This window comes from Anser cygnoides, chromosome 6 (assembly GCF_040182565.1).
Source record: "Anser cygnoides isolate HZ-2024a breed goose chromosome 6, Taihu_goose_T2T_genome, whole genome shotgun sequence".
Lineage (NCBI taxonomy): Eukaryota > Metazoa > Chordata > Aves > Anseriformes > Anatidae > Anser > Anser cygnoides.
In genome coordinates, this window is record NC_089878.1 from 22,188,380 (window position 1) to 22,203,121 (window position 14,742).

A 14,742-nucleotide genomic window follows, 5' to 3' on the forward strand; every position below is an offset into this window, starting at 1 on the left:
CTGACTGTGAAGCTGCAAATCAAACTCTTGAATATTAAAGCATCAAATTTGAAATAGAATAAATCATTTCCACTGTCTTTGCATCCCAATTCAGCAATGAGAATTCAGACAAATTTGTGAGTCTTAATCTTCCTTTGATAAATTCCTAATGACAGTCCCTTCATAAATAATATATTTCTAAATGTTTTTAATGTTTCTCCTTTATCAACGTCCAATAGCTTCCTCAGAATAGAAGCTAGGCTTGCTGCTGATCTTTATTTTCTTTCATTTCTTTCTTATAAGAATCATGTCTAGCTCCTTGCAGTCCTCTAGCAAAAAACATGTGTTAGTTAGCTGTCACAGATCTCAAAATGCTTTAATATTTCCCTTGCTACTGTTCTCAAGCAACATAAACAAAGGGATTTTGACTAGCATCCTGAATGGAGGAACTAATGGAATCATGCTCACTTAGAAGACCTTTTTGACTTATTTGAAAAGGCTTTTAATCTTTCATGCAGACAGTTTGTGAGCTATTAAATAATACTAAATAATAATAATAGAGAGATCTGGAAGAATTGTGACCAAAGGTTGATTGCTATGGCTGTTTGCATAATATAAAATAATGAAATGCTGGCTAGGTTTCAAAACTTAGTTTTGATTTTGTTCTGATCTTGCAAATGCATGAAAATCACTCTGCAGTACAAAATACAAATGAGTGTATATATTGTAATGAATGTCTTGTAATAAGTGAAATTGCCTCATGAGTATGCATCATCAATTCAGCCCTTTGGAGAGAAGCCCTACCAGCAGTTGAATTACCAGGGATCATAATTCTAGTAAAAAGTATTCCCTGTCACTCAGGCTTCCTGCTTCTTGAGACCCATACAGGAGGATACAGCATTAATCCTCAAATCAACGGACTCCCAAGGCATTTATTATGTAGAACTCCATGTATCAGATGAAAATGGCAAAATAACCCCCTGCAGTTGGGAGAGAGGTAATGTTTGAAACAATTGGAGGAAAGCCAATAAATCTGTGGTGCTTTGAGTTTGGCCTTTCTGATAGCAATACGCTCAGATGAAGTAGGGAGCAGCTGAAGGTTGCTATTTCTAACACACTGAGCTTTGGACTATGTAAAAATGATTTCATTTTTCATTTATTTAAAACCACTTTTTATTTTCTCAGAGCTTTTTTTTTTTTTTTTTTTGTGACAGTAATTTTGTGCCTGAATAATGTCTTTCCTTTCTTCATATCTGAACTTCAGGATTACAATGTGCAGCAGCTTTCCAAATCGCTGAACCTAAGCATAGCTTCAGAAGTTCACCATCCTTTTTTTTTTCAAAATGGAAAAGCATTTGAATCATTATTCTTTTCAGTGCCATAGAAATATCGCCTCGAATTTTAGATGCTGCCTGTGTCTGTGTTTATGCCAGATGGCTCTGGCTCAGTTGGCTAGGTTGCCATCGTACAGGAAATAGTTCTACTGTATTTCATATAGCTTTATTTACTGTCTCATTAATTTTAACTTTTTCAGAAGTTTTCCCTATTCAGAAGCCATTAGGGTTAGATTTCATGCTGTGTTAAAAATTTTCAATAACCATGCAGAGTCCTGTCACATTTAGAGAAGCAAAACAGCTATTTGAGACTGCCCCAAGTATGCTTAGTCTGTTATGTGTTTTTTTTTGGTGTGTGTGTGATCTTGGAGATAGCCTTTTTGTTCTGTTGCATTAGGTCATATTGATTTGCTTATTTAAAAATTATAACTGATGTAGTTGGCTAAAAATGTTGTATAGCAGACAGTGATTTGTAGTATATGCTAAATAAATGTGCATGCTAGAGGATGCTAGCTATGTGAGCTTTTTATTTATTATATCTGCAATTAGCTGTCTGTGTTGTGTATATTTATATGCTAGTGTTGACCTTTTTTATCCTATTGCATGTTCCACAAGTGCAGACACTCACTTTGACAGAGTGACACAACCATTTGTCTCTGAGCAAAACCTGCAAAAGAACCTGGAATGATTTGTGGTACATGGGTTGATTATATGTCCTTCAGAAGCCTTCTGAAGCAAGCTGAATGGCCCCTCATTTATTGCTGTAAACAACAAAAGCCTATTGTGCTAACTGCTGCTAAGGTTTGAAGAGGATTTTTGCTCCAAGGCACGATTTGAAGTATACTCTATTTACCTGGGGGGTTGCTGGCAAAGGTTTTTCCATCACTGTTTAATTCTTTTCCTGCAGTTATCTTGTCCATATTTCTTCTGCCTTTTATAGTAGCATGGCCAAAACACCCTGAGAAACGCTTTGCAAAATAAAAAGTAGGGTCTCGTATATCCAGGCCCTGTGGAAATGGTGAATTCCCAACAAGGTTTTCAAATTGTCAATTAGTGCTGCTTGCAGACATACTAATCTACTACAAATTTCAGAGGTACAATATCCAAGGCATGACTTCAGAGTACTTCAAAGAAAAATGGCTTTGTCAATTGGAACTGTAGTATACTTATCTTGGAGATGAGCTGTAGAGTAGGATCCAGGGACATGTGTTTTACAATGTCCCCAGTTTTCCAAATAGCTTAATAATCAGTAGAGAGAGTAATTCCTCCCTCCTCGGAGCCACTGTTCTCTCTAAAAACTCAAATTTACTTGGTTCACTAACTTGTGAAGGAAAAATTTGGGGTAGCATGGGGAAGGGGAGGTAGTAAGAGAGGGATGGTTATTTTCCTCCTTTTTTCCTTAAGCTTCTGGTAGTGTTCACAGATGTGGTTGGGTTCATCTGCGTTTAGAAACTTTAGGCTCATTTTTTCATATCTAAGGAAAATGAAATCTTTGCGTGTGAACCTTACTGGGAGGGTTCTTGAATCTCAGCCTAGTAAATTGTTTTCCTCAATGAAAAGAGCTTAAATTCAGTAGCTGGGAAAGATACTAGTGAGTAAAGCCTAACAGCAGTACTATTTCAGTGATTTTTTTTTCTTTCCTGCTTGATGTGTTCAGAAACTCTGAATAGGGCTGAACTGTAGCAGCAACTGCTTATTTGTGGGAACAGTGTTTACTGTTGTGAGCGTGTCTGACACAAATTTCTAGGTGTATTTCAGGAGACTTTGCATACTTAATCATCAAAATTGTGTAGGTGTAGTAACAGTCCTAAACTTTTAAAGTATATCCTTAAGAGTAGTAAGTTGTTTTAAATGTTACAGCTTAATTTATTGCATTTAAAGTAGGCTGAGTCTTCCACTCTAGAGTGTGGTGTTTAACTTTGATTTTTGTAACCTTGAGGAATGTCTTATTTGCAGTTAAGCTGGAATCCCCGTCTTTTTGGAGAAGTAATTGGAAGGCAGTGCAAGCTGGCTGTCAGGAAGGATTTTCAGCTGCTTGGATGGCTTCTGCAGGCTCTGTTTCTGAAGGAAAATAATTAAGCTGGAGATGCCATGAACACCTGCAGTTCTTGTTGCACTGATGTTTTTTCTAGCTATTTACATCAGGACCCGAAAGATTCAAGTTATCAGTTGAGTCAATATCTTCAAGCTATTCAGCACTGGACATGTCTCTCTGCACCTGTATACTTACTGAAATACCTAGAACCTTTCATTTATACTAATATAAAATGGATCATAATTATCTCATGATCTCTTAAAAAACAAACAAAGCATATTTCAGACACAAAGTCTGTGTTTCAGGAAACTAAATTCAGACAATTGGCTCTAATTGTTGGCCTTGCCTTCTAAATAGAGACAGACCTAGCAAAACTAAAGCAAGGAGTTAGAAAAAGGAGCCAGCTACCCAACAGTACTATGTGGTTTTGGTAGGTAATTACACACACGTTTCATTCTTAGTTAATTACTTACATTTTCAGATATTGCAGAAAGAGCCAGCCTTTGGGGGGATTTGCATTCATTGTGGCTTTATCAAACTATTAATGACATTATTCTGGCAAACTCAATTTTCCTGCCTTTCAGTAAAGGCCAGAAAATGCAAAACCCAGAGTATCAGAAGTCACCGGTGAAACACTAGTTTTACTTGAACAATGCTGAATGTATGTAACTGAAATTGAAAAGATATCTGTAGAAAACTGCAGGTGTGCCTATTTTTTACATAAATCCTTATTCTAATATTATGGAATCTTTTCAGGTCTGCTTTCTCATTTTCAAGCGTAGCCTGAAAACATCTGGCATCGCTCCCTTAAATCCTCCTAATCTTCTGTTTGATTAAACACATCCTGCTCTAGTTATGACCCATCAGAGAAGAAAAAATAAAGCATATTTCATACGCTTACTTCAGATGTCTCTCCAGCATTTTATATGTAAAAGGTTTTGGCTTGTGTTCATATTAAAAGTAAAGACAGGTGAACAAATAACTGTAGCATTTAATGAACTGGGTTTTTTGAAAAGCAATTTTTTAAAGAAAGTTACCAAACTAAAATCACTCCTTTCTGTAACATTTTAATAAAGATAAGTAAATAGAATCAACTATTTACATATATTGCTAATATCTCTCTTGCTACTTTTGCTTTAAAAATTTGAATTTCTTCGCTGGTAAAGAATCAGTGGGGGGGGGGGAGGAGGGGGTTAGGCTTTTTAAGGTTTGATACTGCTTGTGAAGACCTCAATCCTGCTTGATAATTGTATGTGATATTTATTAAAATACTTGCTGATAAACTAGCAGATGTTTGCAAGTGCAGGAACAGTAACTTTGCCCAAAGGCAGGTGGCAGTTCTTTGATTCAGGTGAAATAGCCAAGCAGCCTGCTGACTTGCTGTAGTCATCCTACAGCTGGACTGCATTAAATGAAAGGCTGCCCCTCTTGAAGGCGACTGTCCGTTTAAAGCTCATCTTACTGTAACATTTTATAATAGGTGAAGTTAGAATTTTTTGGACTTGAGATCCAATTCTTTATCTCATTTTATAGATCTGAATCTCTCTTTTGGTGAAGCCAACTAACTCTAGTTGGAGAATTTCTTTTATTTTGCTTTAAAGAAATGTTTACGGGGCTTTGGATAAACCAGAACTCTCTTGAGTGCATGATCTTATTTTATAGATATTTAAGACATACGAACTTGAAGATATTCTGTCATGGCTTCAGGAGCTATGAGCCTGAACACAATTTTTTTGGCTTCATATGAGATTAAGTATTGATTACAATGAAAAGCATTATCTGTATTTGCATGTATTTTGATAGGTAGGACGTATTGCAATAAAAATGAGTTACTGATTGTGGAAGTGAATTGTGTGATTAAAATAAAAACTGTTTGTAATGACTAGAATAAAGATTATGAACAACAAAGCTTTAAAAGTGGAAAGACTTTCCTATTTTAGTGGCTGTAGCTGAGTTCATTTAACTGTGAAGATTATTATTTTTTCATTCCAAGAAGTGTTCCATACAGAATGTACCTTGTGCTTGTTTTTTAAGGTTTGTTTTTATTTTCAAATACCTTTTCATCCACGGTTTAATTTGTTACAAGTCTGCAAACAATATTCTGCCATTTCAATGGTATAGAGAAAATGAGACCCCCAAAATTTTTCTTTGCATTTAATGGTGGTAGACATTAAGTTGGCATAATTGTTTACTTCCTTAAATTCCCTAGCCAAATACTGTACTTCCCTCTGTGGGGCCAAATTTTGTTTTGCTATACAGAGTGAATCGTATACTACCAGGCGCAATGGAGTGAAAATTTTATCACTGTGTTATTAGAACCAGTGGAAGAAGTAGGAACCTGAATTTGATGCATGCTTCAAATATACACATAGCAGCAGGACATTCAACTTGCAAATTGTTTTCTCGATATCTTATATTCCACATTAGGAAGTCCGTGGCAAGTATTATTACAGAGAACATCCAGCTTCTTGCTTCTCTGCTGTATGATACTTACCTTACAGTATACTAAGAAATCTCTACTACTTAATACCTGTTTATTTCATGTCTCAATAGCTCTGCAAAGTGTGGATTCCTTTTCTCATGTTGATATGCCGTTGATGACATCTTGTGCTCATCAGTCAGTTTTGAACAGAGGCTTTTAGTTATTCAGAGCACAGGATCTAGCACTGTGTAAAGCTGGTGAGCAAGTTTAGTAAACCAACAAAGCTGAAAGCAGCCACATTTTTTGTTCAATATTAATGATAACAATATTGTGTTTAAAAAAATAAAACCACCAAAACTAATACCACAATTAAAAATTTGACTTGTGTGCTGTCATAGAAAAAAGGTTTATTTTCTTCCCTCCTCTGTTTTTTTATCTGTAGATTTATTTAGTGTTCACTGCTGTTGCATCACAAATGTTGGTCACATGTAGAGAGTAGTTTTAAGATCAGCAGTTAGTTTCTTGAGTATCACTCTTATTTTTGCTGTCCCCCCCCCCCCCCCCAACTGGTTCAGTGAGCTGTAAGCGATCACTAAGGGTCTGTGTGGGTACTGTTGCCAGCCCAAATAAGGGACAGAAGTACAAACATATAGCCATGAGGAACAGAACATACGGAGGAAAATGAGCTCAGTCTTATCCTAGAAACTTGTGCTGGGAGGCCCAAGTTATTAGCAGAACTACAGTATAAACCTTGACAGCTGTGGTTCTGCTTAGCCTTTGCTACTTGTTTGCAACTTACCTTGCACTTGCATTTGTGTGATTGTTGAGCAAGTTTAGGGAATAGACTAGGATGAAAATTAGTTGTTTGAGGGTTTTCTATCATTTGGTTTTCAGGCTTTTTTCCTTTACTCAGTTCACGTAGGCACAAAATACAAGCTACCACAAAAGAGAGGACACAGGTTTATGGCAGCCGAGTTGCCCTCTGACATCCAAGCTAAAACTAGAGTGCAATTAAATGATTCAAGTGGTAACTTACAGGCATGTACGTGTATAGAATTAAGATGATAACCCAGCATGAGTATGAGGTTTGGTGCCATGTTGAATGCAATTTTCTGTAAATAATTTTTTCATACTTTATTTTACAGTTGCTGCTAACTTACAGAAGATAGTAGATGATCCAAAGGCCTTGAAAACATTGACTTTTAAGTTGGTAAGTTCCTAAGTAATGGGTAGTACAGCAAATACAGCTTCAGAAACAGAAATATTCTCTTATTAAAGAACAGCCTGTTAATTCTTTTTCAAATAGTTGAAAATGCTATGCCAACCATTTAGCAAAAACTGAAAAACATTTTCTGGCCTTCTCTACATCAGCTGAAAAACATCACAAGAAACTACTCTTAAAGGTTTGAGCTTGTAATGCGTGAACAAAGCTTTCTATCTGTGACAGTATCTCTTCTGACTTCTGAGGGTGAAAGCATTTATATTTTTGTGCTGTTTCTCATTCTCTTCTATCTGTCCTAATATATTTTTAGCCAGTTGGATGCTGTCATCCAATAAAGTTGTCAAAGATTATTAAGTACATGTGAATTTAATGAAACTTCTGTCTTTGATAGGGTGGAGAAGGGAGGTAAAGGTGTAGGGAGAATCCTTAGAGAACAGTTGCATTTGATTTTAGTTATTACTTAGAGAAACAGAACAGGGAGTGTGTCAACTTCTTGTGAGAAGTTCTCAAAATTTGTGAGCTGTGACAGACAGTCATGCCCATCAGTTGCAAAACAGAAGTCTGTAGAAAAGATGATATCAAAAGTGCTCACAAGGCTGATTTTAATCTCTAGACCAGTTACAGCACTGATTTTTTTTGTAAGACAGTCAATTAGATTTACACTGCAAAGTAATAACTTGCATTTCCAGTTATCCAGAAACTCTTGCAAGGAATCGTGGAATATTTGATTTTCATTATGGACTTCTGAAGGTGATCTAGCTCAACTTTCTGCACAAAGCAGGTCCGTCTTTGAACTTGCATGAGGTTACTCATGGCCTTTCCCAGTGTAGTTTAAATATTGAAGGATAGAGATTCATCTGAGCAACCTGTTCTGGTATTTAACCACTCTCATTGTAAGCAGTTTTTTCGCCAATTTCTTAGTGGAATATACCATGCTTCAACTTGTTTCCGCTGTCCTGTATCCTTTTATTGCACACCTTCAAGAAGAGCATGGCTTCATCTTCTCTCTATATATAACCTCCCTTGTAGTAGTTGAAGAGGGCAGAAAGATCTCCTTTTAATCTTTTCTTCTTAAGGGTTTTCTGCTTTTCTGTAGATGACATGCACTCTTGCCAACAAATCTTAGTAGCTTTCCACTGGACTCTCTCCAGTACATCATGTCTGTCTGTACTGAGGAGCCCAATGTGGACATGGTACTTCAAGTGAAACCTCCAAAGCGCCAAACAGAGGGAACAATCACCTCCTGCCTGTTGGCTACGCCTTTGCTAATACAGCCCTATACACAGCAGTCATCACTAAAATTATATGTTGCTGCCTCACCCTCAACACATTGTCCATTGGTAGCCCAGGTCCTTTCTACAAAGCTGGGGTACTTCACAAGCTGCCCGGTGTGTTCTGGCATAACTCTAGCTGTAAGGACTTGCTTATGCACATAAAAATGCCATTGAGCAGCTGTGTGCACAACAGGAAGAGGAAGCAGACATCACTTGTTCATCAGTTTATGAAGTAATTTCCTTACTGTGGAAATGTGGGCAGCCCTCAATGAAAGGACTTAACCCTGACCCCAGTATTTCTGTCAAATGTTTTTAATAGTGACAACCTAAGAGATAGTGTAATGGAAATGGTTTTTAGATAGTCTAAAGGAAGCATGAAGGAAAGAAACAAACTAATTGCTACAGTATTCATGCAGTCTGGATTTTATCTCATTTTCAGCTATTTCATTGAGTAGATAAGTTGACAGATGAGATGTTTGAAATTACTATGTGTGAGAGAGAACCTAAAACCTACTTTAACAGGACATTAGGGATATGTAGTCAAGTAGCTCCATAACTTTGCAGGGGGAAGGACATTCATTCACATCAGTTCTGAGGAATTTTGAAGTTTCAGTGAGAAACAGGTGAAAAACCCTGGGAAGAACTGCAGAAAGAGCTAAACTGGAGAAAACTCTACCTGTTAGGTTAAGTTCCCTCTACCTCTACTCTTAGTTCTGGTAGTCCTCTGCTAATGGACACTTTCTTCCAATCCCACTTCTTCCAACACCTGCCACCATTTCACTTACATGAAGGTCACCCTTTCCACTGCTTTCTTCTCCTTAGTTCTTCACATCAACCTTCTTTCAGCTGAGCATCCACACTTGAAATTTAATCTTGCTTCCACCATATTTCATTACTGTTTGCACCTCCAATCCTCTTTTTATCTTCTATATATGTCACATTAAACTGACATTGTGCCTGGGCCTGTCCTGAGTTGCACTTTTTGCCCTGGACCGTGAGTCCTAATTTTGGTTGATTTTGATGTGCTCATGATGGATATAATTTATATTAATAACTTTGCATTCCAAAGTCTTATTTCAGAATTGATGTGCTGCATTTGTTTTTATTTCTTGGTAAAATCAAGTTGAAAAATTTACATACCTAAAACTATTGAATGATTAGCTATGTAACTACCAAACTCTTGACAATTAGCTTTCAGCGCCCCTTGCTGAGAGTGACTCAGACACATGTGAAAGAGTAGACTGAATGCCTGTTAGATAAGTGAGTCTCCAGAATCACAGCTTTGTTTATAAAAGCAGCTGCTTCAGATGGGCTGTAAAGAGCCATTTTTAGAGTAAGTGACCTAGTTGGTGATAATGTATTAATTCAGGATTGTTCTTCCCATGTCATTTTTTAAATATAGATTTGAGTAATTTTAACTGACTAAATCATTTGGACTCATTTTTCCTCTACAATCCAGTAAAATCACTAGAAAATACCCCTTTCTTTTTAGGAAGGGATTGGGGTACAGGACATGTAACTCTAATGGTTTTGTTTCTTTGCCCGTTACTATCTAAATATAGCTTAAAGGCTGATGCTGCTTTTTTTTTTTTCCAGTCGATCTGTTCTTGCTGTCTAAACATCTGACTTCGGCTTTATTGTATAAGCAATGGAATCTCACCAAGACTGTTTAGATAAATAGATATACCAGAGGTGATATAGAAGTCTGTGTTGTTTCTAATTCACATACTTAAATTAGAGGCTTGAGATTCTGAAATTTAATATCCCATAGTATCCAGTTACTGTTTTTATATGTTGAAAACAAAGCAACTTGAAAACTTATGTTGGGATATTTCTTTGTTTTAGCTTGATGTATTGCTTAAATGCTGGGGTGCAGTCAATGTCACAAGGTGTTTCAGATTCCAGTGAGTGAATGGTGTTATATTCGTAGGCCTTATCGCAGTCAGAATTAATAGACAGTCCTAAATCAATGCCTTTGTCCCTCCTAAAGGTAAGTTCCACTGGCTAGGTAACAGTTCCTGAGGTTAATTTTTAACCTAAGTCTCTTGCTAATAGTTTTAACCAGCTTCCTGGGAAAAGAACCTAACCACAAGAAGTATCTAATTTATTCTTACTCTTGATTAATTTAATGTAAGTTCAATTTCTACCTGCTCTTAAATTGTGTCGTATGGTAGCTAAATAAATTGTTGTCTAGGAGAATTGTCATTTGTTTTTCTTCACCTCTTAGCAAGGTCTCACTGAATCTGGGAGCACTTATATATGGTTTGATTAAAACACATTTTCTTGGTAAATATTTCATGGGGATTCAAAGTCTAAATCTAGGTAATCCTATATCCATTCGGAGGATTCAGTTGAAAAGTGTTCTTTAGTATAGGATTAGTTACTATTTGTGGACAAGGAATCTGGTTAGTATCTCAGTGCTTGCAGATTGCTTTTGCTGGTGTTTTGCTGGTATATTATTTCTATTCAAACAGCAAGTATTTTCATTTGGGAAACAAGAAGTTATGTCTTAAGCATTTCTGTCTTTAGTGAACTTATTTATTATTTTGGGAATAATTAAAGTGAGGTGTCTGAATAAACCTGTCTTCAAGGTTTTGTCTCCTTGTGTATTTAAGTGCATCTTTGATCTTACAATGGTGATGTTCTACAAAACATGCATAATATTAAACCTCCTTCACTTGTCGTGGCTAACGCAGAATTATGACTTCCCTGCAGGATCCAGCTGTCCACACTTTTGGAAGGAGGCTGTTTTAATACACAAGTATTATTTCTTGAGGAAACACAAAACTATTATGCATCATAATTAACATTTTATCTGAGAATTTTTCTTATGAAAAAAGGGAGAAAATATCATTAATGAAAGAAAGCATTCACTCCCTTAACAGTGAATTGCAAATAGTAAGAGCTCTTCTCGTATGCTGCAGTTTGCATATAGCTTTACTATGCTAAACACAAACTATAAGGTAGTAGGTTTCCAATGCATTAAATATTAGGCAGTACTGATTGATCAGGAAGGCATTTAAAAATCTGTATGCATCTAGGTAAGTTGCTTAGCATGTCTTTCAGGAAATTGATAGTTAGCTAGGGCGTAGAATGATGTAAATAATACTCTTTTTATCATGACATTTTACATGCAAAATGCAAACTCCGTTTATTTAGTAAATTCCCAGCTCAAAAAAACAATGAGACTTCCTAATAACCAGTGATCGTGATCTCAGACTTTTAGCTTGCTACTTCAGTGGACTAAGGTCTTTTAAATACTGCCTGAAAGGAGAACTTGTGTGTGTGATAAAAGTAAATTTGAAGGAGTAGCTTGATGTAATGTTTTCACAAGTACCAATAAAGTTTATTTTTGGTTGTGAAAACTCAATGTATAATGTCATTTGGTGTACATTGTATGTGTGATCGGAAAGGTTCTGACAGTTTGGAGGGGATATACTAGTAAGTCTGAAGGCACTTTTTGAAGTAATTTACCATTACACACTTCACTCAATTTTATTATTACTTTGAATTATCTGCTCCGTAGGTATAGAATGCATTTTAAAAAATGAAAAAAATATTATTAAAAATAGTCAATTATGTGCTACAGAAGCTGATTTTTAACTTAAAAATCAAAATATTAAAATACCTTGCCTATGTAATATATTTTTTTAAGCAGACCTAAATCAACTGTTCAGTCTGAAGCAAGATGGTTTTTATATTCTTCATGTTATTTGTGAAAAATGAACTGATTATTTGTGCCGGTTTGTTCAGTAACAGACATTAGTAAAGATTCTGAACCATACAATTTGAAGTGCTAGATGGTATAGTCAGAAAGGGGACGTTCTTTTGCAACTATTTGTATATACTTCTCATAGGCTGCTTCAGTTTCTTGTTTAAAAATTCATTGGGTTGGTATTCCAAACAGACTTTGTAGCTGGACTCAGGAGTCTTTTTTTTCAGATGTTGGGTGTCTACAGCACAACAGTAAAAGGTGGATTCTGTATATGTAGGTTATTTGGTCTTCACAAGTGAAAATGACACTCAGATGAAAAAACAAGTTCAGCTCACATTTGGGAAGTTTGGGTTAAAGAATTTTGGTCTTTAAGTGACCTTTTGGGATAGCTGCAAAGAGCATTTTGTTTCTCTGTGTTCATTTCCCAGTCTTTCATGTTTGTTTTTTTTTTTGTTGTTTGGTTGGTTTTTTAATATTGATTCAAAGATTGTGCTAAAATGAAGGATGCAGTGGACTGATGCTGACAGAAAATAGACTAAGTAATGTGAAAGCTTTTCTTCAAGTAAGCTGTTTGCTGACTAGGCAATACAGGGAAAATTTATAGCCTGATTGTCAAACACTCCTTTTTAACCTGGTGTCCTAAACATTTCTGTTTTTACTTGCAGGCCTCTGGCTGTGACGGCACTGAGATTCCTGATGAAGTGAAACTGATTGGGTTTGCTCAGTTAAGTGTCAGCTGATGTCTGTCTCATGACCCCAAGCCAAATTGTGAGATTACGAAGAGGCCAGCTTAGATGCAAAGGAAAATTAATGCACCACACACTGAGTTCTGCTTCATTCTCTAGCAATTCACAAAGTCAGAACAAGCAAAGCCCACAGCTACACCGCTGCTGCTAATGTTCAAAATGCTACTAAATGTCTTAGCAGTTGATTTGGATTTCCCCCAAGTGAAAAGCCTGTGGAAATGCACTCAGGTGGCTGTATTCATTGGTTACAAAAGGAATTTTCTATCAAGCTTCTTTCATAAACTTTTGAGTGATACTATTTTCTTCTTGTACTTGTGGTTGATAATACTGCCTCTGTTCTGTTATACTTAGAAGTTAGCATAAATATAAAAGTTGAGAATTACTAGCTGAACTTGAATTCTAGTTTTAAAACTGACTGTGAATTTTATTTTTCATATATTTATGCTTTACACATCCTAGTAATAAGAAAATGATTTGACTTGGTTACATGTTATTTACAGTTAATCTCCCATTATTTAAAAAAAATAATAATTCAGGTATCTTTGAACTTCTAGGGTGTTTTTTTTTTTTAAAATCAATTAATTAGGCATTAGCAAGCTTTTGTTAGTTGTGTCTAAAAACCAGTCCACAAACTGATTGTCAAGGATGTGGGAGGTGCCTTGAAGACATTAATGTTTTAAGAATGTGCCTGAGGCTGCTTCAATTTAGAATAATCTCCATTTTCTGTAAGTACCATATATATGGTACTGTATAATAGTAATCTGAGCAAAGAGGGATTATACAGTAGCAAAGGTGTTAGTGTCTTTTGACTATGCTTTATTGGGGAATATATGAGCTAGAACTACTTTAAACTGTTGTTGTTGAGGTAGACTGCTTACTGTGTCCATCTCTGATTTGACGTATCCTTAATGATAGAAACTGGTATCATACAGGTGATAAAAACTTGAAGAACAGATTTCTGAAGCTTTACTTGAAATTCTGCAAAATACCAAGGTGGAGTAAAAATAATAGGGCTTTGTGCAATGGTCCAGTAAAACTGTTAGAAAGAAAACACTTCTGACCCAAGTAGTCTTACGCTTAACCTGTGGCATAGATGTTATGGAGCTAGTGAACCTTAGAAAGATTATCAAATATGGAGACATATTCCTTGGACGTTACAATTTAAACTACTTCCTAGCTAATTCTAGATAAACGGCAGCTCTTTAATGTACTGAAAATGGCAAATATATATTATTAAGAGAAGTTATTTATAATGCCTTGTCATAATCGTTGAGGTGTTCTAGAGCCATTTGCGTATGACTCAGTGTAATTCCATTCCATCCTCTTGTTTACATGATGATTACTCCAAGATGACTGCAAAGGTAAAAAATAAAAAATAAAAATAGAAGTGTATTGCACAAACAGATTTGCGTTTTGAATTTATGTGCTCTGTGTACATTTCAATTGCTGTGTGGTGGGGTGATGTTATAACTCTTTGCTGCCTTTATTTAGCTGATGATGAGTGGCACCTGTGCAAGGGACATGGCTCCCTGTGTTGTGGAGAAGAAAGAGAGAAAACACCATTTTCCCGCTAACAGTGCTTCGCAGAAGCCATTTTTAAGACTTTGAACTGCTGAGGTGTTCATACTTCAAGAAATTATTCTGGAGCAGGACTTTTTATTCTTGTGGGAAGCCGGTGTGTCTGAGGAGGAGGCCTCAGGGTGGGGCTAGGGCTGTGACCTGCTGCTTCTGGCCCAGGTATGGGCTGATGGCTGCAGCTGGGACTTGCTGGGGCAATTAAGGCCCTCCCCAGGTGATTGGTGCCCTCAGGACCAGTTGTGTGGAAAGCCCCGTGCCTGGGTGAAGGCTTTGGTGGTACGTGGCTGTAGTGGCCAGGGGCTGGGTCCTGTGGTGTGGCGGGTGGAAGGGCCCTGTGCTCCAGTGGGGCTAGGCCTGGCCTGCATCCAGCTGAAGAGAACCAGCAAAAATGGTAAGTGTGCCCCTCAGTGACAAAAATTGTGCGTCTTTCCTTGGCT

The 14,742-nt window shown here is 36.7% G+C and overlaps 1 protein-coding gene across 5 annotated transcripts in view; it reads left to right on the top strand.

Moving 5' to 3' along the window:
* The window catches only part of STK39 (serine/threonine kinase 39), a 92,942-nt gene extending 78,810 nt beyond the window's left edge, over nt 1-14,132 (top strand). For 4 of the 5 annotated variants that reach the window (XM_013171421.3, XM_013171417.3, XM_066999540.1 and 1 more), the window contains 2 exons: nt 6,916-6,980; nt 12,647-14,132. In XM_013171421.3, coding sequence (XP_013026875.1) covers nt 6,916-6,980; nt 12,647-12,721 — 140 coding nt within the window. In that variant the 3' untranslated portion in view covers nt 12,722-14,132. The remainder of the gene's footprint in view (nt 1-6,915; nt 6,981-12,646) is intronic. The other variant, XR_010832379.1, reaches the window with a different exon arrangement.
* Nucleotides 14,133-14,742: the final 610 nt, after the last annotated feature.